Below are 24,903 nucleotides of genomic sequence, written 5' to 3' on the forward strand. Positions count from 1 at the left end.
GTCAGTCACAACATTCCATATACCATGAGTCAATGGTGTCAGTCATAACATTCCATATACCATGAGTCAAAGGTGTCAGTCACAATATTCCATATACTATGTAGTCAATGGTGTCAGTCATAATATTCCATATACCATGAGTCAAATCGGTCAGTCACAACATTCTAAACACAAATCAATGGTGTCAGTCATAACATTCTATATACCATGAGTCAATAGTGTCAGTCATAACATTCCATACACCATGACTCAATCGTGTCAGTCATAACATTACATACACAAGTCAAAGGTATCAGTCACAACATTCTAAACACAAATCAATGGTGTCAGTCATAACATTCTATACACAAGTCAATGTTGTCAATCATAACATTCCATACACCACAAGTCAATTGTCAGTCATAACATTCTATACACAAGTCAATGATGTCAATCATTACATCCCATTCACATGTCAGTTGTGTCAGGGGTTAAAGTCAGTCATAACATTCCATACACCCTGAGTCAATGATACAGGGGTTAAAGTCAGACATAACACTCCAAACAACTTGAGTAAATGGTGTAGGGGTTAAAGTCAGTCACAACATTCCATACATCCTGAGTCATTTCATACACCCAAGTAAATTAACCTGTCCCTAACTGCACAGAAAGTATGCAGAACAAAATATAACAGCTAGACTAAGTACAGAAAAAATATGCTAAACATGACATAAATAAGCTTGTAAAAGAAAATTTAAAAAAAAATGATATTGCTCATTTAGACCCATACATACTTTCTTCAATTAAACATGCTCCTTGTACATGAATGGATTGAATCACAAAGAAACTTGGCATGATGACATTGCCAAAGGTACTATTATTTTTGTCCCACAAATATCATAGAAAGGGGTTTAGGGTCCAACTTGAAAAAAGATAAATATTTCAATTATTACGACATCTGTTGATTGCTTTAAACATAAATTTTGCAACAAGTCTCTTGTAGAAAACTCCATGTGAATATGACCCCATTCAAGAGGAGTAACAATAACAAGATTTTCAAGATGACTGCCATGGTGGCCATGCTGGATGTTAGACAGTCATCATTTTCATTTAGGTCCAACTAAACATCATAGTAAGTCCCTTAGTCAAAACCCCATGTCAATATAACCATCTACAATGTATATAGGAGGAGTAGCAAGATTTGTAAGATGATGCTGTCATGGCCATATTGGATGTGAGATAAGTACCATTTTCACTTGTGATCAAGCAGACATCACAAATAATCTACTGGTGAAACCTCCATTTCTCTTCAGGAGGAATAGCAATAACATCCATTTTGCAAGATGGCTGTCATGTTGGCCATACTGAATGTCAGACTGAGCCATATGTGTCTATTACAGTTTATTATAACTAGTTTCATATGAAATGTGAAGTAAGTTCAAATGCTGAGTGTCACTTTGCTTATGATCAGGAAATTCTGTACTTACAGTTCCTCAGGGCAGTTATCGGGTCTGTCCAGAGAGCCTCCAGATCTCACATAATGCAATACTTCTATGTTTGTTCTGGCTGGGTATGGCTGTTGGCCAAATGTTACAACCTCCCACATTAAAACTCCAAAGGCCCTGACAAATTAAAAGAACATATCACATATTAAAGATAAAGAAACATTAAATTAAACAAATTAAACTGTAGCACAGTACCTATAGAATGTTTTATGTCACAAAACTATCGACAAATATACAAACCAGCACTCAGTACTATCTATAATCATTTATAAGTTGAGTCTAAGTGCAAACTGCACAGACCCAGATCTGCCAGAGCATGATGTGCCAGCAGACCTGGGTCTGTGCAGTTTGTTAGGAGCAATCAGTAGAACAAAAATATATATACTCTGGTCTACAGTCATGTCATGCTATGGCAGTTCAGGATCTTTGTTGTTTGCAGTTTGACTCGTCTTAAAAGCAAGTATATATGGTAATCTTTATGCTTCTGTTCAATTACAGGTGCATGGCTTTTTCATGTGGTCAGTTTTCAAGTGTTGAAATTTCAAGTGTATTTGAGAACGATTCCTATTTTTCACCTGCTCATTTGAAACTCCCATATAAGCAACCATCATCTCTAGGGTCCGACGGGTGCATGATAAGATTTAGCTTCATATATTTAAGCCAAAACTGAGCAACCTAAACATTTTAAATCTACCTAATGCATTAAACTGCAAAAGAAAAAAAAATCAATTATTGAAGTATTTTCTTTCCAAGTTATTCAAGAAGTTGAATAATGATGAAAGCATAACAATATTACCTGTTTTGCAACATTTTCTTCCAATGGCAGTAAAAACAGGGTACCCTCAGGCTTGGCTTTTAGGTTCAAAATCACGTAAAGGAAAATGTTTAAACATTGCAAACTGTGAACAATTCCTTTATTATAACACTATTTCTCCCTGTGCTAGCTTTGGCAGACTGTACAAATTACAACTCATTCCCTGGGTTGTTTATTATATTAAATGAAAAGACATGAAGAAAAGAAAATGGCTTGCACCATAAAATATCCTGTGCTTAAAGTGCAAGCATTCAAATTGGTAAAGTCAAAATGACAGTAAAAAGGCCTCTCACCAAATGTCAGACTGTGTAGTAAAAACGCCATCTACGAGAGACTCAGGTGACATCCATCGGACTGGTAGCAACCCCTCTCCCTCCTTTCTGTAGTAATCATTCTTATAGATATCCCGAGCCAAGCCAAAATCTCCAATCTTCACCACCATGTTGCTTGGACTCTTACACGAAACAAGACAATTTCTGGCAGCCAAATCTCTGTATATAGAGAGAAAACAAGAGCTGAGTATGTGCTGCATTCCAATTTTAAGGCTTCACTATTATGTGTATAAAGCAGAACAAAATGTATTTAGATTATGTTAATGAAATCAAACAATAATTATGTAATTGTTTTCACAATTAAGGTGCCTATCTTGATGTGAATGTGTGTGTTTATGTGATCCATTCCATCTGGACCTGTTTGTGTATGTTTATGTGATCCAGTCCATCTGGACCTGGATGTGTATGTTTATGTGATCCTGTCCATCTGGACCTGGATGTGTGTGTTTATGTGATCCTGTCCATCTGGATATATTATGTGTGTTTATGTGATCCTGTCCATCTGGACCTGGATGTGTATGTTTATGTGATCCTGTCCATCTGGATGTATTATGTGTGTTAATGTGATCCTGTCCATCTGGACCTGGATGTGTATGTTTATGTGATCCTGTCCATCTGGATGTATTATGTGTGTTTATGTGATCCTGTCCATCTGGATGTATTATGTGTGTTTATGTGATCCTGTCCATCTGGACCTGGATGTGTATGTTTATGTGATCCTGTCCATCTGGATGTATTATGTGTGTTTATGTGATCCTGTCCATCTGGACCTGGATGTGTATGTTTATGTGATCCTGTCCATCTGGATGTATTATGTGTGTTTATGTGATCCTGTCCATCTGGACCTGGATGTGTGTGTTTATGTGATCCTGTCCATCTGGATGTATTATGTGTGTTTATGTGATCCTGTCCATCTGGACCTGGATGTGTGTGTTTATGTGATCCTGTCCATCTGGATGTATTATGTGTGTTTATGTGATCCTGTCCATCTGGACCTGGATGTGTGTGTTTATGTGATCCTGTCCATCTGGATGTATTATGTGTGTTAATGTGATCCTGTCCATCTGGACCTGGATGTGCATGTTTATGTGATCCTGTCCATCTGGATGTATTATGTGTGTTTATGTGATCCTGTCCATCTGGACCTGGATGTGTATGTTTATGTGATCCTGTCCATCTGGATGTATTATGTGTGTTTATGTGATCCTGTCCATCTGGACCTGGATGTGTGTGTTTATGTGATCCTGTCCATCTGGATGTATTATGTGTTTATGTGATCCTGTCCATATGGATGTATTATGTGTGTTTATGTGATCCTGTCCATCTGGATGTATTATGTGTGTTTATGTGATCCTGTCCATCTGGACCTGGATGTGTGTGTTTATGTGATCCTGTCCATCTGGATGTATTATGTGTGTTTATGTGATCCTGTCCATCTGGACCTGGATGTGTGTGTTTATGTGATCCTGTCCATCTGGATGTATTATGTGTTTATGTGATCCTGTCCATCTGGATGTATTATGTGTGTTTATGTGATCCTGTCCATCTGGATGTATTATGTGTGTTTATGTGATCCTGTCCATCTGGACCTGGATGTGTGTGTGTTTATGTGATACTATCCATCTGGATGTATTATGTGTGTTTATGTGATCCTGTCCATCTGGACCTGTTTGTGTGTGTTTATGTGATCCTGTCCATCTGGACCTGAATGTGTGTGTTTATGTGATCCTGTCCATCTGGATGTAATATGTGTGTTTATGTGATCCTGTCCATCTGGATGTATTATGTGTGTTTATGTGATCCTGTCCATCTGGACCTGGATGTGTGTGTTTATGTGGTCCTGTCCATCTGGACCTGGATGTGTGTGTTAATGTGGTCCTGTTCATCTGGACCTGGATGTGTGTGTTTATGTGGTCCTGTCCATCTGGACCTGGATGTGTGTGTTAATGTGATCCTATCCATCTGGATGTATTATGTGTGTTAATGTGATCCTGTCCATCTGGACCTGGATGTGTGTGCAATGTGATCCTGTCAATCTGAACCTGGATGTGTGTGTTAATGTGATCCTGTCCATCTGGACCTGGCTGTGTGTGTTAATGTGATCCTGTCCGTCTGGACCTGGATGTGTGTGTTAATGTGATCCTGTCCATCTGGACCTGGATGTGTGTGTTAATGTGATCCTGTCCATCTGGACCTGGATGTGTGTGTTTATGTGATCCTGTCCATCTGGACCTGGATGTGTGTGTTTATGTGATCCTGTCAATCTGAACCTGGATGTGTGTGTTAATGTGATCCTGGCAATCTAGACCAACATGTGTTTGTTTATGTGGTCCAGTCAATCTGAACCTGGTTGTGTGTGTTTATATGATTCTATCCTTCTGGATGTGCATGTGCATGTTTACATGATCCTGTCCATGCTTGCAAGTGTTTATATCATTCTGTCCATCACAATATGCATGTGTGTGCTTTTGCAATCCTGTTCCTGTGGATGTCCATGTGTTTATGTAAAGTCATAACTGGGATTTAAAAAACAACACAAATGCCAAATATTCTGTGTAACTAGTTTAACATTTACAGCATGCTTCTTCAGGCACAACAAGTTTTGAATTATGTCTTTATATTTTTCAGCAACTACTATGTAAAGTCATGCAACTCCTTCTTCACTGCATAGTTTGGTATACAATGTTGTCTGTAGATGTTGAAGAAATTTTGGGTCTATCCCTTGAGGATGTTGCTTTGGGATGGAATGTTATGTGCACACTTTTACATGTACCTTTAATGTGGGTATATCTGAGATCAGCATAGATGTAATTAAAACTGGCAAAACTTTAGAAAACTTCTACCAGGTACCTGTCGATCCTAACGATCATTACCTGGATACCCTATCAAACGGAAATTTTATTAAATGTGTGCAAAACTGAAGTTAAGTCAACTTTTTTTTATTGTTTATTTAATTCACAGTGTCACTACTTAATGTCATCTGGTAAAAGTCAAAGAATTCATCCTCATTGTCTGATAAAGTTTTGAAATCCTCCATCATTGTCTAGTAAATAGTCGTGGTCTAGTCATTGTAAATATTATCTGACACCCTTTTTTTGACATCCTTGTCATGATACTTATTTTGAGACCAGAGCTTGAGCTTTTTATATAACACTCTGATCCTACAATTTGTGAAATCTATTAAAGGTTGCAACTGAACACATGTCAGTTGTGCGGCAAGATCAAATAACCACCCTCCGTTCTTTGTCATTGTACCACAATGGCAGCTCAATCAAAGAGCTGTCATGTAGGAAAACAAGCTATGAGATTAAAGTAAATTATTTACTGGAAGAGGCAGACCTTTACTTGGCACTGAAAAAAGTACATGTATTTGTGACTCAATCAAAAGGATTGTCAACTTGAAAACAAAGTGTGTGCTGCCTTTACAAGTACTGGCAGAAAAGTTGTATACGGTAAATGGATAAATGGGTAAACGGGTACCCTATGGCTCATTTTATTACCTGGGTTCCAAGATACCCACTGGCATTTTTAGGTGTAATACTGCATTTCTGCAGACTTCATGATTTGTTAAGACTCTGGATAGAAAAGCTGTCACTCTACTGGCTGAAAAATATTCTCATTTCTTCTTTTTAAGTGCAGATTTTTTAAACCATTTGTAATATTTTTGAGCAATCAAGAAATTCTCAGATTAGCCAATGCAGTAGCCATAATAGATGATCCTTCATTTAGGACCAACTAGATATCACTAGACGTCTTAAGGTAAAAGCCCCATGTAGATGTGGCCATCAATTCAGTAGCAGTAGTCATAAGAAGATTTTCAAGATGGCCACCATGATGACCATAATGGATGCCAGATCAGCACCATTTTTATTTAGGATCTGCTAGAAAAGATACAAATACTCAGATGGAAACCCCATGTAAATAAGACTTTCCATTTAGAAGAGGTAGTGAAAACAAGAGTTTAAAAATGGCTGCCATGGTGGCCATGCAGGACATTATAATCATTTTCCTAAGGACTAACTCAACATCACAAGAAGTCTTCCAGTGAAAACCCCATGTCAATATGACTTTGCATACAAGAAGAGTAGCAATAACAAGCAGAAATTCAATTTTCAAGAGGGCAGCTGTGTCAGCCATATTGGAGGTCAAACCATCAACATTTTTATTCAGGACTAAGTAGACATCACAAGAATACTGGTGAAAACCCTACATCAATATAAATTTATGTTCAGGACGAATAGTGATAACAAGATTTTCATTATGGCCAAACTGGAGGCCATTTTGATCAACTGGACATCCAAAGCCTTTAAAAGAAAACCATATGCTGATTTGCCCATGACTTCAGAAGGAGTAGCTATAAAATATCTTCAAGATAGTCACTGAAACAGCTGCGATGGAATTCCAAGCAACACCATTTTCATTTAGGACCAACAATACATTATAAGAACTCTTGTTTAAAAGCCCCATGTCAATAGGACTTTCCATTCAGGAGTAGCAGTAATAGTATATTCAAGACAAGCGCTGTGATGGCTATGTATGATTTTAGAGGAATGGCACTGTTTAAACCATTTTTGTTTAAAACAAACTAGACATTATAAGAAGTCTTGCAGTCAAAGCCCAATGTCAGTATCATTTTCTGGATTTTCAAGATGGACATTCTGACAGCCATCTTGGTTCTCCAAGCAGCACTATTTTCATGTAAGACCAAATAGACTATGGAATAAATGTACATGTGTATAGGACCAAATAGACCGTGGGATGAATGTGCATGTGTATAGGATCAAATAGACCATGGGATGAATGTGCATGTGTATAGGACCAAATAGACCATGGGATGAATGTGCATGTGTATATGACCAAATAGACTGGGATGAATGTGCATGTGTATAGGACCAAATAGACCATGGGATGAATGTACATGTGTATAGGACCATATAGACCATGGGATGAATGTGCATGTGTATAGGACCAAATAGACCATGGGATGAATGTGCATGTGTAAAGTTTCAAGCAATCCTTGAAATAGTTTATGGGAACAACAAATTTGTTCTATCTGATGGATGATGTACAAATGGTGATTCCACATGCTTTTCTGGTCAAAGACCAGTAAAAGCATAAAGCAGGGATATGTTCCAAAATCAGTCTAATCTGACAATTTTATGACCAGGGTAAGTATAGAAAATTCAAACCTCTGGTCAGATACATCTCTGACAGTTTTTAAAAATTAATTTAATGATTCTGATAGCAAAGTCTTTACCACCTTATCTGTCATCTCTAGAGGGAATGAATACAGGATCTGCATATAACACCAAATTTCTGTATTAAATCATGAAGTTTATCATGTTTTGAGGAATGTCTTATTTTCCTCGACAACTATTGTATGAATCTGAATGCTGGCAAATATAATTCACAAATTATTAAACATACACACAATTACACTAACTATAACAGTTTAAATTACTTGGGAACAAAATACAGTAGGTACACTAAGAATGACATGGGATTAATTTACGATTAACTGTGAATAAAATACAGTATGTACACCAAAAATGACACATTACCTGTGAACAAAATGCATGTCTTCCAAATATTTACATCCTCTGGAAACATCAACACAAATCTTAACAAGGTCAGTGAGGCACAGTTCTGCTGGATTATTCTGAAAGATAGACCAAGAACAGTCATCCATATGATGATGCGAAAGAAACTGTTGATTGTTTAGATTTTAACTGCAATTACTATTTTCATACCCACTACTCGCAAAGATGTCTGTGAACATTTTTTCTTAAACATAACACCCTGTCAGGACGGATGAAAGCTGCTGAGTCTATAAAGAAAGACTACACTGAAGGTAACTGTCCTTCCCAAAGGAAGAAGCCGAAGACTGCTAAATTTGAAGACATGTATGAGGCCACAGCAAAATGGTTCAATGAAACCCGCAATGCACATTCCACCTTATCCATAGACCATGATATGATCATCAAAAAAGTGTCACTTTAAAATTCATCATAACATCAGATACAAAAGGATTTGTGGAGAAGCCAACTCAGCAGACACATCACAGCTTGATGGGTGGAAAGCCCAACTTAAAGATATATTGCAAAATTATAAGTCTGAGGATATGTACAATGCGGACAAAACAGCCTTTTCAATGTGCAATGGTTTGACAAGATGTTTTGCACAATCAAACTCATTGGTAATATTGGAAGAAGCACATGGTCACTTGGAAAAGTTGCAGTGTCTTTTCCAGAGAGAACAGCTATCAAAGCTCAAACAGAAGAAGCTTGCATGAAGTTCAGAAATGCAAGTACTCTTGTTATCTCTCATGCCCACTTGTTGTGCTAACATTTAATTTTAATTTATTTAAATTTAAATTAAATTAAATTTTATTGTAATTTTATGCATTGATTATGCTATAGACAATAATCTCAATTACATGTATATGTATTTGTCATTAAAATCTTTTACTGTTACATGTATTTATGGAGAATCAGGATTGTATTAAACTTCAAAATCCGGAATTGACACTCAGAGGTTTGGTCAAGGATGAAAATAAATTTTACTATTGAACGAAATCGTTTTTTATTGTTAATTTGGATATATTTGAGTGCTATTTTATTGGTGATTTACAATAAAAAACGATTTCCTCTTTTCAAAAACCAGGGACGTTTAATTCATGAAACAGCAGCCATCAACATCAAAACTCAATTGTTTTTATTGTTCCATCAGTAAAATATGTATGCCATGATTTCTTTGTCAGCAATAGTAAAATTTATTTTCATCCTTGACCAAACCTCTGAGTGTCAATTCCGGATTTTGAAGTTTAATACAATCCTGATTCTCCATACTGAACCCTAACTGTGAAACAAAGCTTTCATGCACTGACTATTTATTTCACTTCTCTTCCTACTGTTGGTCCCATTTGCAAATTAGTATGATAAACTACTGATTAATGTTAGATGCTTTCATTATGTTACCCGCCTTATAATATCAATAAGAGTGTTGAATTATTAAATTGAAATGAGTTGATCTGACACACTACCGTGACTGCAAACTCTAATGCATTAAGATCTGCATGCCCTTTAACATATTTTTTTATACAAAAGACTTAATTAATGTGACAGTACCAAGCAGGTCTACTTTTAATTGATTACAATAATACGACACTTCCACAAATTGGTCAGCACTAAATTAGCATACATGCCAACCTTGAGAGATGTATAAGCCTAATTTTTGTTAATATAAGTGGCAAAAAAACATAATCTGAGCATTAAAAGCATAATATATATTACTAGCATTAGAACCCCTACTTTGTTGAGGCTAATATATTATATGGCATAAATACATTACACTGTATGAAAAATTAATTTTATTTTTACTACAAATCTGGATATGCAGTTCAAAATACTTGGCAAAAATGGGCAAAATCAATGTGGATTACAACCACAATACAAACACAAAATATAATGAAAAATTATTTATATTCAACATTCACCTTAACTGATCTACATGTCTATAACGTTTGCTGAATGATCGTGAAGTCCACAGATTGTATCATCAGTCCAACTGCTGTATTGCATCACTCTCATATTCCTCTTTAAAAATTTCTAAAGCTGTGTTGAATTGTCCTTTTCTGGTTGGACATGTTTTTAAGTTTAAAATGACCCATCTGCTCTTAAGAATTTTCATGTCAACCAACTTCACTTAACATCTAGCTCCAGTTTCTTTAAAAACAGACTACTCCACTAGTAAAATGCATTATCAATACAAATAATCTACGAAGCAACGTTTCAAATTAAACAAACCCATCTGTTTTATTAGTTACTATAGAGAACTAGGACAGTACACGCTGCTCTATGATGGACAAATTAACTCTTCTGCTATTCTTAGGCAGCATCTTTCTTTTTATAACATTCTCAACTTTTTATGAGTGGAATTAAAGAGATGATAATATAAATTATAAACACAACTTTTATTGCTTCATTTTGTTTTATTTTTTAACATTCTGGAAAAGCATAATCCACAGTGCAGGCAAGAGTAGACGTAATTCAGTGCAAAAAGCATAATGATTATGCCAAAAGCATAATGAATGAATTAGATTCTTGTAAATGCATGCAGATGTAGCTGAATACATGAGGGCATAATGCATTTGTGATGACTGCACTGAAAGTTAATAAAAAAAATAGGACAATTCAAATGAAAAAACTTTTTTAGTTGGTACGCATAATTCACATTTTTATGGATCAAAATATTGTCAGTGTACTGAGAACTTTTGTGAAAAGAAAATTTCACAAACTACATAACTTTTTAACAGTGTACTGAGAACTTTTTTGAAAAGAAAATGTAAAAAACTATATAACTTCTAATTAAAAGTTGCAAATTTTCATGATGCTAATTTAAATTCTCTGGCACTAACTGCCATTTTTTACAATAAATCGAGTGATATATCAAAGTTTCATTTACCAGTTTTGATCAAAATTTTCTTTACGTTCAATAAACGCTGGCCAATTTTGGGGGCTATTTTCTTGAAAATAAAATGGGATCCATGCCTGTCCAAGTATTATAAGTGGGTTCACAAGCTGCCTCTGCACAAGTTATTAAGAGATGTATGTGGTATTATTAAAATATAAGATACACGACCCACCTCATGTTGTTCATGTTGTGTGTGTGTGTGTGTGTGTGTGTGTGTGTGTGTGTGTGTGTGTGTGTGTGTGTGTGTGTGTGTGTGTGTGTGTGTGAACATATCATTATTAACTCATAAATATGTAGATAATGGGGGGCATCATGGTAGATTAAATCTTTTTTTAACTAAATGAGTCACCGTCTCAGAATAAAGTCAGTAGTACAAGTACTGGATTGAGTAAGTGTAAAAGAATGGATGAGAGGTGATACAAGTACCATTAAAATCACTTTTCAAGCAGATTCATTCATTTGGCAATCGAATGACATGAACATTTTTGAGGAATCAAATTTATTCATAGAATAAGCAAGATGATCTTCAATTTTAACATCAGTAAAATTGCAATAATGACTTCCAGTGTAAATCTGCATCTGCATACAAATTACTGACAAGGACCCTGGATGACAGGGACACTGGATGACAGGGACCCTGGATGACAGGGACACTGAATGACAGGGACCCTGGATGACAGGGACACTGGATGACAGGGACACTGGATGACTGCGAGGTCTGAGGCTTTCCTCCTTAAAGGTCACTGACATCTCACATTAACAAGAAATCACAACTTGTGTGTATTTTCATTTTTAAAAAATTCTTAAAGTTAATGATTAGTTAATAATAATTATTACATACCCAATTTATCCTAACATGCTTGATCTAGCATTCAATACGGCTGTTCAATCTGTATTTCTCTATCACACACCAAGGTTCGAACTACTAGGCTGCCTTTACTGACGTCAGCATGTATATATTTTTAGATGCAATGAATAGCACTTCATCTTTATGTCAAAGCTAAAATCTTTTAGAAAGTGAAAAAGAGGGTATGTAAAAAAAAAAGAACTGCATTTGTATTCTGTACTGAGTCAGTAGAAAGAAATTGTTTTGATATGGCATATGTATATATCTTGGCATGGCTTTTACATATCCGTACGAAATATCAAACTTGTTCTTTCCTCCAACACAGGACAAAACTGACATGCAGTTTTGTGTATTCATCATGCACACTTTACTCAACTTTAACATAAACCAGAACTCTGTAAAGGATCTGTTCCATGTTTCACTTGACATTTCAAATTTTCTTTCTCAGATGGGCATTTCTGAATATGCCTTATTTTCAGGGGTTTTGAATTATGAATTTTTCATTAGGCATTAAGGATTAATAATAAGTCATAATAACCCACATTTTCCTGAAAATATTCTTTTTTTTAAAACTACGAGTAGAAAAAGTGATGTCTTCAAATTTGGGTAATTCCTCATCTTATTTTTCAAGAATAAAAGGGCTCCCAAGTGTACAGTTTACAAAGCAATGAGTTATTTTTCATCCTTTACATTATGTGTGCCTATACCAAAAGTCCCATTATTATAACTGCCAAAAACAATATAATGCAAAATTCCAATTTGAGGAAAGATTTTGACAAATATAGTGCATTTGTTGCCCACATGCAATCAGGTTCAAATTCTTCCATTGTGTTTTGACAGATCTTTCAATTTATCTAATTATGTATGACACCTACAGTACAACTTACAGAAGAGGGTCTACAGGAGCGCAGGAAAGAGAGTAAGTCTCCTCCTTCCATCAATTCCAAGATGATGAATTGTGGATCATTGTCAAGGCACACACCCAGGAGACTAAGAATGTTACTGTGGTGAAAGTTACTCATCAGCAGGGCTTCTTTAAGGAATTCTTCTTTCTCCTGATCTGAAGCACTCTTCCTAAGGGTCTTGAGGAATGAAAAACAAAGAATCAAGATGCTGATCTTAATGGTATTCTGCAGCCAAAAAAAACCAATATTTCAAGAAAGTACTGCTTTACACTGTTAATTACTATCAGGTTACTTAAATATTAAGATGGTACTGCTTTACACTGTTAATTACTATCGGGTTACTTAAATATTAAGATGGTACTGCTTGACACTGTTAATTACTATCAGGTTACTTAAATATTAAGATGGTACTGCTTGACACTGTTAATTACTATCGGGTTACTTAAATATTAAGATGGTACTGCTTGACACTGTTAATTACTATCAGGTTACTTAAATATTAAGATGGTACTGCTTTACACTGTTAATTACTATCGGGTTACTTAAATATTAAGATGGTACTGCTTTACACTGTTAATTACTATCGGGTTACTTAAATATTAAGATGGTACTGTTTTACACTGTTAATTACTATCAGGTTACTTAAATATTAAGATGGTACTGCTTTACACTGTTAATTACTATTGGGTTACTTAAATGTTAAGATGGTACTGCTTTACTCAGTGAATTACTATCAGGTTACTTAAATATTAAGATGGTACTGCTTTACTCAGTGAATTACTATCAGGTTACTTAAATATTAAGATGGTACTGCTTTACACATTTGATTACTATTGGGTTGCTTAAATAATAAAACAGTACTAATTAACACAGTTAATTACTATTTACCTTCACAGCAACTTTTGTGTCCCCTGAACTGTCACTCAAGATATTTTTAGCCACACCTTCAAACACTTCACCAAAAGCTCCACTACCAAGGAATTTGCACAGCATCAATTGATCACGTCGGAAATGAGGCAGTGCTGCTATTTCATCATCAGTTGGTACAATGCTGAGAAAAAAAAACATTTTATCAAACCATATGTACTTGCTTGTAAGTCCAACTGCAAACTGCAGAGACCAAACTCTGCAATCACATAATGTGCTGGCAGATCTGGGTCTCCACAGTTTGTTTGGATTAATTAGTAAAATAAACAACATAGACACCAATCTGCAGGCACATTATCCTATGGCATATCAGGATCTTTGTTATTTGCAGTTTGACTTGACTTATAAGTAAGTATATATGGTATAACAACAAACTGTGACAAATAAAAATGAAATATTTTCTACTAAATAAACTGGATATTAATAAAAAATATTGATTGACTAGATAAGAAAATTTTCACATTTAAATCTGTGCAGATCAAATATGGAAGCCTGCAATCAAGAAAATATAACTGACTTCAGTACTTCCATATTGTACTACTGCCTACAGAAGCCATAGAGCAGAGCATATTGCCTAACAGTAATAGGCAACATTACACAATTAGCATTCCCTCATTATAATCCTTTCAGTGGGATTCAATGAGTGTATTGCCTTACAGTGGGATTCAATGAGTGTATTGCCTTACAGTGGGATTCAGTGAGTGTATTGCCTTACAGTGGGATTCAATAAGTGTACTGCCTTACAGTGGGATTCAATGAGTGTACTGCCTTACAGTGGGAATCAATGAGTGTACTGCCTTACAGTGGGATTCAATGAGTGTACTGCCTTACAGTGGGATTCAATGAGTGTACTGCCTTACAGTGGGAATCAATGAGTGTACTGCCTTACAGTGGGATTCAATGAGTGTACTGCCTTACAGTGGGATTCAATGAGTGTACTGCCTTACAGTGGGAATCAATGAGTGTACTGCCTTTCAGTGGGATTCAATGAGTGTACTGCCTTACAGTGGAATTCAATGAGTGTACTGCCTTGCTGTGGGATTCAATGAGTGTACTGCCTTACAGTGGGATTCAATAAGTGTACTGCCTTACAGTGGGATTCAATGAGTGTACTGCCTTTCAGTGGGATTCAATGAGTGTACTGCCTTACAGTGGAATTCAATGAGTGTACTGCCTTACAGTGAAGCGATTTTATATTAAAGTAGCTTTCTTTTGGATTTCTGAAGAAATATTTGGCAAAATGAAATGGATTCACATCGTTATTTTAAAAACAAATGTAAATTTCCTTGTCTATTTCATTATTATGATAATAATCTGAAGAGCTATTAATCTAATGAATTATGCAAAAAGGTGAAGCAACTTTAATACAACATATAATCCAGATTCCTTTTTGTTTACTGTGGGGTCAGAAAGTTCAATGTTCAGGCTGCTTTTCCAGAAGGGAGAAGAGCAGATCTCTGTCAATTGAAGGTAAATGTTTTCCTTGAGTTTCTCCAGTATATGTCACCAAAATGATCCCCTTACACCTCCCACCTGGGCTCACCTAAATGGTCAATTTACACCTCCACCTGGGATCACCTAAATGGTCACCTTATACCTTCACTTGGGCTCACCTAAATCATCACCTTACACCTCAACCTGGCTCACCTAAACGGTCCCCTTACACCTACCACCTGAGCACATCTAAATAGTCACCGTACACCCCTACCTGTTCTGTCTTTAGTACCCTATGTATTCAATGATAAGTCAAGCCCATCTACAAAACCCATTGCATAATGAACCAGTAGGACAGGGTATATGCTGTTTGTTCTTCTGATTACTCCTAAGAAAGCCACATAGGCCCAAACATGCCAGTGCATTATGAGAAAGAAACTGGGGTCCATACAGTTTTCAATCAGAATAAACTTTTAAGTGAGTATATACAGTACTTTCTATAGTTAAACTGGATTTGAAAGACTGCTATTTTTGGAGGCCACTTGTAACTTTATGACCAGATTCTGCATACATAAGTCCATTATATTACAAACATGACTCTAATGACAGACCGCTCCAGTTGCCTAGTCATTAGAGCATCTGCCATGGATGCGGAAGGTCATGCGTTCGATCCCTGGCCAAGTCATAACAAAGACTTACAAAAATGGTACTAACAGCTGCCTCGCTTGGTGCTCAGCATTAAGAGGTTAGTGTTAGTACTGGTCGGCCTGGTGTCAGGATAATGTGACTGGGTGGGACATCATGCTACATGTCCGCAGCATGATGCCCCAGTGCTAGACATCACTATAAACTATCTCACTGCAGACATCGTAGCGATATGACTGAAAAATTGTTAAAGCTATGTTAAAAATCCAAATCACACACACACACACTCTATTGACAGAACATATGTCTTGCTACAAGGGGTGCTCTAAAGATGAGACTTACAGTATAAATTGTACTAACTTACTGTATCACTGATGCATCATAGATAAGACTTTAACTTGAAGATACAGCCTTTCTGGTGTGTGACAATAGTATACTATATGTACTCAATTACAAGAAGAGTTCAACTGCAAACTACAAAGACCCCGATCTACCATCCCATAATTTAGCAGCAGATATGGATCTATGCAGTTTGTTAAGCATAACCCAAAGAACAAACATAGACCCTGATCTGCTGGTGCATTATGGGATGGCAGATCAGGATCTATGTTGTTTGCAGTTGGACTTGACTTGTAAGCTAGTATGTATGATACCATTTTATGTATACACTTACTTGATGGCATACAGAGCATTGCTTTGTTGTACAGCTGTTGTAGGCAATTCTCGTAGTGTTGCTAGTTCTAAATCTGGCCCTCTGGCAACAGCAATGAAATGATTATTCTTCCTCTTTTCGTCATTCCTTCGTCTGCAGCACACTAAAATAGAAATGTTATTTGTTATCCATAGTTTTGGTCTATCACACACATTTTCAAGGCTGATATTTTGGTCATATCCTCTGATATTATGATGTTCAATGTGTACGACAGCATGTTTAATTTTCTGGCACCTGATAAACATTTGCTGGTGGTAAACAATCCCATACTGTGATAATTCCATACTGTGATAATCCCATACTGTGATAATTCCATACTGGCATAATGTGACAATAAAGTTTATAATACTACTACTTTTTAGTAATAAACAGGACATATATGAACAGGAGGCATGAGTGTGCTTGACTTCGCTCATCAGCCTTATATAACTTAATGATGCCATAGATAGCCTATCATGTGCTGAAAATGGTATTAAACCCCTCCAAAAATAAAAAATACATAACTTTACAGTTGGCCATTTAACATTTCAGGTTTCCTTTTTAATGTTCTACTTTCAAAAAATATATTTTCTTTCATACAAATTTAGCATAGAATCTACCATACATCATTATTTTCTGCTTTTCTTATGAGTTAAAACAATGTATAATTGTTATGAGTTAAAACAATGTATAATTTTGTTATGAGTTAAAACAATGTATAATTGTTACGAGTTAAAACAATGTATAATTGTTATGAGTTAAAACAATATATAATGGTTATGAATTAAAACAATGTATAATTGTTATGAGTTATAACAATGTATAATTATTATGAGTTAAAACAATGTATAATTGTTTCAAAGCAGATGTTGAGCCTAAATATAACACTTACTTAGCAGATATTTTTGGTTGAGTAAGACAGTGAAGTAGCTGTATTTTGAGGGTGATGATCAATATTGGATTCATTGCTTGTTTCTTTTATTAATAATAATAATAATAATAATAATAATAACAATAATAATAATAATAACAATAATGACCTTATTTAAAGAGGGTAGCACAATTAGCTGATGAACTAATATAGCTTGAGGCCCTCATACAAAGGAATTTATTTATTTTAGCTGCATCTCTGAAGCCACTGGATATATTGGGTTTGGAAGAAGGAAATAGAGTGGGCATTTCTAATCTCAACTGGAATACTATTCCAGAGAAAAGTTACAGAGTATTGGAAACTTTTTCAAAAATAATTCCTTATTTGGCCTGGGAATTTTATACAGTTTGGTAGACATGGATTGCAGGTGGAGAAGTCTATACTGGAATAGTAATTGTAAATATTCAGGAGCACTATTATTGGATATCCTGTACATTAATTTGGCTTTTCAGTTTGAAATCTCAAAACAATTGCATCATATGGAAATCAAATGTACAAATTTTGGGCATAATATATAATAATGATATTAATAATAATAATAATAATAATAATAATAATAATGACCTTATTTAAGGAGGGTAACACAATTAGCTAAGAATTACTATACCTTGAGGCCCTCATACAAAGGAATTATTTATTTTAGCTGCATCTCTAAAGCCACTGGATATATTGGGTTTGGAAGAAGGAAATAGAGTGGTCATTTCTAACCTCAACTGGAATACTATTCCAAAGCAGAGTTCCAGAGTATTGGAAACTTTTTTTTAAACAACTCCTTATTTTGTTTGGGAATTTTATACTGTTTGGTAGACATGGATCGCAGGTGGGGATTATTGCCAGGTAACCTACAATGGAATAGTGATTGTAAATATTCAGGAGCACTATTATTGGATATCCTGTACATTAATTTGGCTTTTCTCAAATGGATTCAGTTTTTAATAGGTAATATTTTTAACTTACCAGCTAAATTTTCCTTGGTTTCTTTCTGGATTGATATTAGCCCAAATGCTCTTTTCTGAAGATGTGCCAGCTTTGCTGTTTTTATCATTTGAATTACCCCATACTGTATTACAGTAGTCTAAATAGGGTTGTATGTAACTGTTATAAAATAGTTTTCTGTGCCTTTCAGGGAGAAAATGTCTTATCCTACTGAGAAGCCATTAACTTGAATCAACTTTTTTTACTGATATGTTTGATATGTTCAGTCTATGATTGGTTAGTCTCTACCAAACACCAAGTAGTCTATCATAATAATAATAATAATAATGACCTTATTTAAAGAGGGTAACACAATTAGCTAAAAACTAATCTACCTTGAGGCCCTCATACAAAGGAATTTATTTATTTAAGCTGCATCTCTGAAGCCACTGGATATATTGGGTTTGGAAGAAGGAAATAGAGTGGGCATTTCTAATCTCAGCTAGAATACTATTCCAGAGCAGAGTTCCAGAGTATTGGAAACTTTTTTTAAATAACTCCTTATTTGGTTTGGGAATTTTATACTGTTTGGTAGACATGGATCGCAGGTGGGGAGTATTACCAGGTAGCCTATACTGGAATAGTGATTGTAAATATTCAGGAGCACTATTCTGAGATATCCTGTACATTAATTTGGCTTTTCTCAAGCAGATTCGGTCTTTAATAGGTAATATTTTTAACCTACCAGCTAAACTTTCCTTGCTTTCTTTCTGGATTGATATTAGCCCAAATGCTCTTTTTTGAAGATGTGCCAGCTTTGCTATGTTTTTATCATTTGAATTACCCCATACTGTACTACAGTAGTCCAAATAGGGTTGTATGTAACTGTTATAAAATAGTTTCCTGTGCCTTTCAGGGAGAAAATGTCTTATCCTACTGAGAAGCCATAAACTTGAATTGACTTTTTTACTGGTATGTTTGATATGTTCAGTCCATGATAGGTTATTATCTACCAGAACACCAAGTAGCCTATCATGACAGACCATTTGGAAATTTTTATCCTTCCATGTCAGACATATTTCATCACTATAAAGGTTTGTTCTTTTCTGTCGTGTTGAGATAAGTAATATTTTAGTTTTACCAGTATTTACAACCATGTCATTGCATGTGCACTGTTGTCCAGTTTGTTTAGGGCATTCTGTAAAGAAATTTCGAGTTCATGCTTTGTGTTCTGGATGTCTGACAATGTTGTGTCATCTGCATAGAGATCTGTAGATGATATTGAGACCCTTAGTAAAAGTGGTATGTCATTAATAAATAAAATGAATAATAATGGACCTAGAATTGAGCCTTGTGGTACTCCATATCTAGCTGTTCTAGATTCAGACTGAACATTATTTGTATAATCATGTTTTGTCCTCTCACATAAGTATGAAGTAAACCATCTAAATGAGTGTGCTTTCATCACACTGGTAGATTTTCAGTTTCTTCAAAATGATTTCATGACCCATCATGTCAAATGCTTTCCTGAAATCTACAAATACAGATCCTATTATTCTACCTTGGTCAAGTGCCTGAAGCCATTTATCAGTTAGGGATATCAAAGCAGTCTCACATAAATGTTTCTGTCTAAAGCCTGATTGATTAGGGTGTAGCAGCAAGTGTTTGGATAAATATGAAATGAACTTAAGTAATATTTAGGGCCTTGACTAGAGGTATGTTGTTCATGGGTTTGGTAATAATTAGGGCCTGGACTACAGGTATGTTGTTCTTAGGTTTGGTAATAATTAGGGCCTGGACTACAGGTATGTTGTTCTTAGGTTTGGTAATAATTAGGGCCTGAATTATAGGTATGTTGTTCTTAGGTACTGTATGTGCTGACACACTGTTATGCATCATGGGGTGTGAGGGGCAGGTGTTAGAGCTAAATAAGTAAATAACCAATGCCAATCATTCAATGACATGATTCTAAAATATAAGGACATCTGAACTGCACTGTCTTATGGTTGGGGCTGTCAGATATTTAATTAGCTAGGAAAATATAATTACACAGTAATTGTATGGTATTATGGTGGGCACTGTATGATAACTGGTCATTTCAACCCATCAATCAGACATTTGACATTTTGGAAACTCTGGTTGGTAGGCAGGGTTCTACACAATATACCTGTCCCACGTGGTATTTTTCCCCTTTGAGGCATCAAAGATCACCTTATTACATGACTGAAAACATTGAAAATATCTGTATTTCTAATACAATGTATAAAACAAAATAAATGTGACCTTTTTAAGAAAATTATTGGAATAATTAACTCCAACTTACCAAACCAGACAACCACAATGATGACAAAAGCCAGCACAAAGGCAAAAGCTACAACCACAGCAGTGATAGTCATCATTCCATCATCTGGTGGTACCTCCAGCACTGAAATATATGGAATCGTTTGTATTCTTATGGGAAAACATAGTGAGATACAAGCATGAAACTCCATGATCATTATACAAAGTCTGGTGTAAAAACGAAATAGGAAGAAATAAACATTAGCAAGGAAAATAGTTTTGAAATAGTGGACATGGGTAAAATTAAACAAAATTATTAAGCAAAATCAGTAAAATTAAAAGTGCATTAGTTTTTGTATAAAACTGGTATACACTAGGTTTAATTTGAATTGTGACACTGACAAATTTTACTGAACTATGACACAGAGAAGTTTTCTTCACTATACTATAAACCATCACACAGACATGTTTTTTCATCTCTAAACAATGACACTGAAAAGTAAACTGCAACCCAGGCAAGGTTTGATCTCTGAAACACAATACAGACAAGTTTTGATTACTAAACTGTGACACAGGCATTTTTCGATCTCTAAACTGTGACACAGACAAGTATTGATCTCTAAATGTGATGCAGGCAAATCTTGATATATAAACTGTGACACAGATAAGTCTCGATCTCTAAACTGTGACAGACAAATTTTGATCTCTAAACTGTGACACAAACAAGTCTTGAGCTCTAAACTGTGACAAGTAAGTCTTGATCTCTAAACTGTGAGATAGACAAGTTTTGATCTCTAAACTGTGACACAAACAAGTCTTGAGCTCTAAACTGTGACACAGACAGGTTTTGATCTCTCAGCTGTGACAAATGCAAGTTTTCATCTCTCAACTGTGACATAAATGAGTCTTGATTTCTCAACTGAGACACAGACAAATTTTCATCTCTCAACTATGACACAGACAGGTTTTGATCTCTCAACTGTGACACAGACAGGTTTTGATCTCTCAACTGTGACATAATCATTTAAACATCACATCTATAAGAGAATTATTTGTTTTTTTACAGACAACACACCAATTATCATATTCTTTCAGCAATGAAAAGGTTGACACAAAATTTTTAAAGCATTGTGCCATTACTGCTTATAACACTGGAATTACTTGTAGATTGTCTGAAAAATGTTTCTGTATTATCAATGTTTGTGTGAAAGTAAATTCTAAAATAAATACTTTATTTGGTTACGGGTTATGTGAAAACCATGTTCACAGTGTTTTCTTGTGTCGTAACCTTTATCATACCACAAAGGTAAAAAATTGAAACCTCTGTTCTCTGCATTTTGGGTTCAAGTCATACTTAATATTCCAGCAAGTATTTTAACAAGCATACAATATTTTGAAATCAATTTTTTCCTCACAAAATGAACTATATGGTGACTGTATTATTAACCCGTAAGTTAGAAAGATATAAAGTTAGTTATTTTCTGCTATATTGGCCTCCTCAACATAAAGATAAAACTTTTCTGAGGCCAACTTTTCCAAGTGCAACAAGCAAATCTTTAATCAGTCTGACCCATAATGAGAGGTCATCCCTTCTTATTAGACCACCTTAGGCTAGCAATAAAAAATGCTGATAACCAAAAGGTATTTGTTGTTCTAATTAGGGTGTCGTACCTGGATAAATAAAGGCTGAGCTGTTGAGACTGAAAGGTCCCCAACCATTCCTGTTCTCTGCAGCCACTCTAAACATGTAGGACTCGCCCCTGGGGAGTACAGTTTCATCCACCACCCATCGAAGCTCTGTCCCATTGTATGCCAAGCTCCAGTTCTCCTTGTCAACTTGTCTGTGAATACAGAATAACAGTAATCTACTTGTCTGTGAATACAGAATAACAGTAATCTACTTGTCTGTGAATACAGAATAACAGTAATCTACTTGTCTGTGAATACAGAATAACAGTAATCTACTTTCTGTGAATACAGAATAACAGTAATCTACTGTCTGTGAATACAGAATAACAGTAATCTACTTGTCTGTGAATACAGAATAACAGTAATCTACTTGTCTGTGAATACAGAATAACAGTAATCTACTGTCTGTGAATACAGAATAACAGTAATCTACTGTCTGTGAATACAGAATAACAGTAATCTACTTGTCTGTGAATACAGAATAACAGTAATCTACCTGATGCTAGAATTTAAACTTTTGAAAACCGCACATTTTCTTCATGCAGTTATGACTCAACTTTATTTAATTGCTGTATTTTTTTCCTAACTCTCAACTTTATGTAGTGTATATGCCTATGGAGATTTGTCCAAAAAAAAGTTATTATATTATGTTATATTATATTATGTTATTGTTATTATAATTATTATTAATATTTTCAATAACTTCAGACAGCATGACATAAATATAAAATTCACATGAATCACTAATTAACAGTATGTGCACTGTAGGGGTGAAATGATACACCTGTGTACTGTAGGGGTGAAATGATACACCTGTGTACTGTAGAGGTAAAATGATACACCTGTGTACTGCAGGGGTGAAATGATACACCTGTGTACTGTAGGGGTGAAATGATACACCTGTGTACTGTAGGGGTGAAATGATACACCTATGTAATGTAGGGGTGAAATGATACACCTGTGTACTATAGGGGTGAAATGATACACCTGTGTACTGTAGAGGTAAAATGATACACCTGTGTACTGTAAGGGTGAAATGATAAACCTGTGTACAATAGGGGTGAAATGATACACCTGTGTACTGTAGAGGTAAAATGATACACCTGTGTACTGTAGAGGTGAAATGATACACCTGTTTACTGTAGGGGTGAAATAATACACCTGTGTACTGTAGAGGTAAAATGATACACCTGTGTACTGTAGGGGTGAAATGATACACCTGTGTACTATAGGGGTGAAATGATACACCTGTGTACTGCAGGAGTGAAATGATACACCTGTGTACTGTAGGGGTGAACTGATACACCTGTGTACTGTAGGGGTGAAATGATACATCTGTGTACTGTAGGGGTGAAATGATACACCTGTGTACTGTAGGGGTGAAATGATACACCTGTGTACTGTAGGGGTGAAATGATACACCTGTGTACTGCAGGGGTGAAATGATACTCCTGTGCCACATAGCAATACGATTCACGATACGCAGCCTGCCATTTGATACATATCAATACATATATGAACTTGATTATCCTTCCATCTTTGGAAGGTAGGTTGTGCCCTTTCATGTATATTGACATTCTGATCCTATTTCCAGTATGCAGACTATAGACAGACATATAGTTATCATATATTTATATGCAATTCTTATTTATGAGAAGATAACAAGAATATTTTCAAACAGTGAGATTTATCCAACATTTTAGGCCATTTAATGGTTGCTCCATTTAACTCCCTTAGTTTTGTACAACATCAATGATTTGAAAACATATTATTACCAATTCTTTATCTCAGTTACATGTGGAAGACATTATGATGTTATCTTCAAAACAGAATAAATGATGCAATTTCCTTGTGCAAAGAAAATCTCATCTAGAACAAATTCTGACATGGGAATAAGGTTGATTAGCAACAAAATCTATCACATTTTACTTCCTGCAAATGCAAAAGACTGTTGTAGCCATGTATTTGTTAGTGAAGAAGGAAAACTATTGACCACACAGTCCTATTCTACAATTTTTTTTTACTTACACAATGTGATAAGCTTGAACTCTTTGAAATGTACACCATAGCTCATCCTATGCTAATTACATTTATTCCATCATCACCTTCATTCACTAGTTAAATTCCATATTTGTTCCTCGTGTGCAATTTAAGGAGAGACAATGACAGGATTTTATCTTAAGGTAGACCTCCATCTTCATTAAAGATATAAGAAGGATGAGGAAGAAACGGGCAGAAGTCAAAATGTATCTAAACTTCAATATCTGTCTTTCTTTCATCCTGCTCGCCTTTCTTAGAGCTCAACTGAAATCAACATCTTTGACAGATGTCACCTCTAGTTGTATAAGCATTAATCTGTTAATTATTTCTGAGCATACTCTGTTTCTTCTTTATATTAATGTTGTTCTGTGCTTCTTTCTGAAGGGGCATATACATAGCTCAGCTTTGTCAGCTTGAATATGTTGGGAAACACTTTGTGATTGTTATGTACAATTTTCCAGAGCTCACAGATATTATCTTTTGGAGGATACATCTGT

The 24,903-nt window shown here is 35.4% G+C and overlaps 1 protein-coding gene across 1 annotated transcript in view; it reads right to left on the minus strand.

The window, feature by feature from the left end:
* LOC149786254 (proto-oncogene tyrosine-protein kinase ROS-like) overlaps window positions 1–24,903 on the minus strand; it is a 90,047-nt gene that overhangs the window by 28,691 nt on the left and 36,453 nt on the right. The window contains exons 17-24 of the mRNA XM_089976634.1: window positions 22,349–22,518; window positions 20,721–20,822; window positions 16,534–16,675; window positions 13,743–13,905; window positions 12,837–13,031; window positions 8,192–8,289; window positions 2,592–2,789; window positions 1,467–1,601 (exon numbers count right to left, since the gene is read on the minus strand). Of these exons, the coding sequence (XP_089832760.1) occupies window positions 1,467–1,601; window positions 2,592–2,789; window positions 8,192–8,289; window positions 12,837–13,031; window positions 13,743–13,905; window positions 16,534–16,675; window positions 20,721–20,822; window positions 22,349–22,518 (1,203 nt within the window). The remainder of the gene's footprint in view (window positions 1–1,466; window positions 1,602–2,591; window positions 2,790–8,191; window positions 8,290–12,836; window positions 13,032–13,742; window positions 13,906–16,533; window positions 16,676–20,720; window positions 20,823–22,348; window positions 22,519–24,903) is intronic.

Source organism: Sinohyriopsis cumingii, chromosome 12 (genome assembly GCF_028554795.1).
Source record: "Sinohyriopsis cumingii isolate HCF-2022 chromosome 12, ASM2855479v2, whole genome shotgun sequence".
Lineage (NCBI taxonomy): Eukaryota > Metazoa > Mollusca > Bivalvia > Unionida > Unionidae > Sinohyriopsis > Sinohyriopsis cumingii.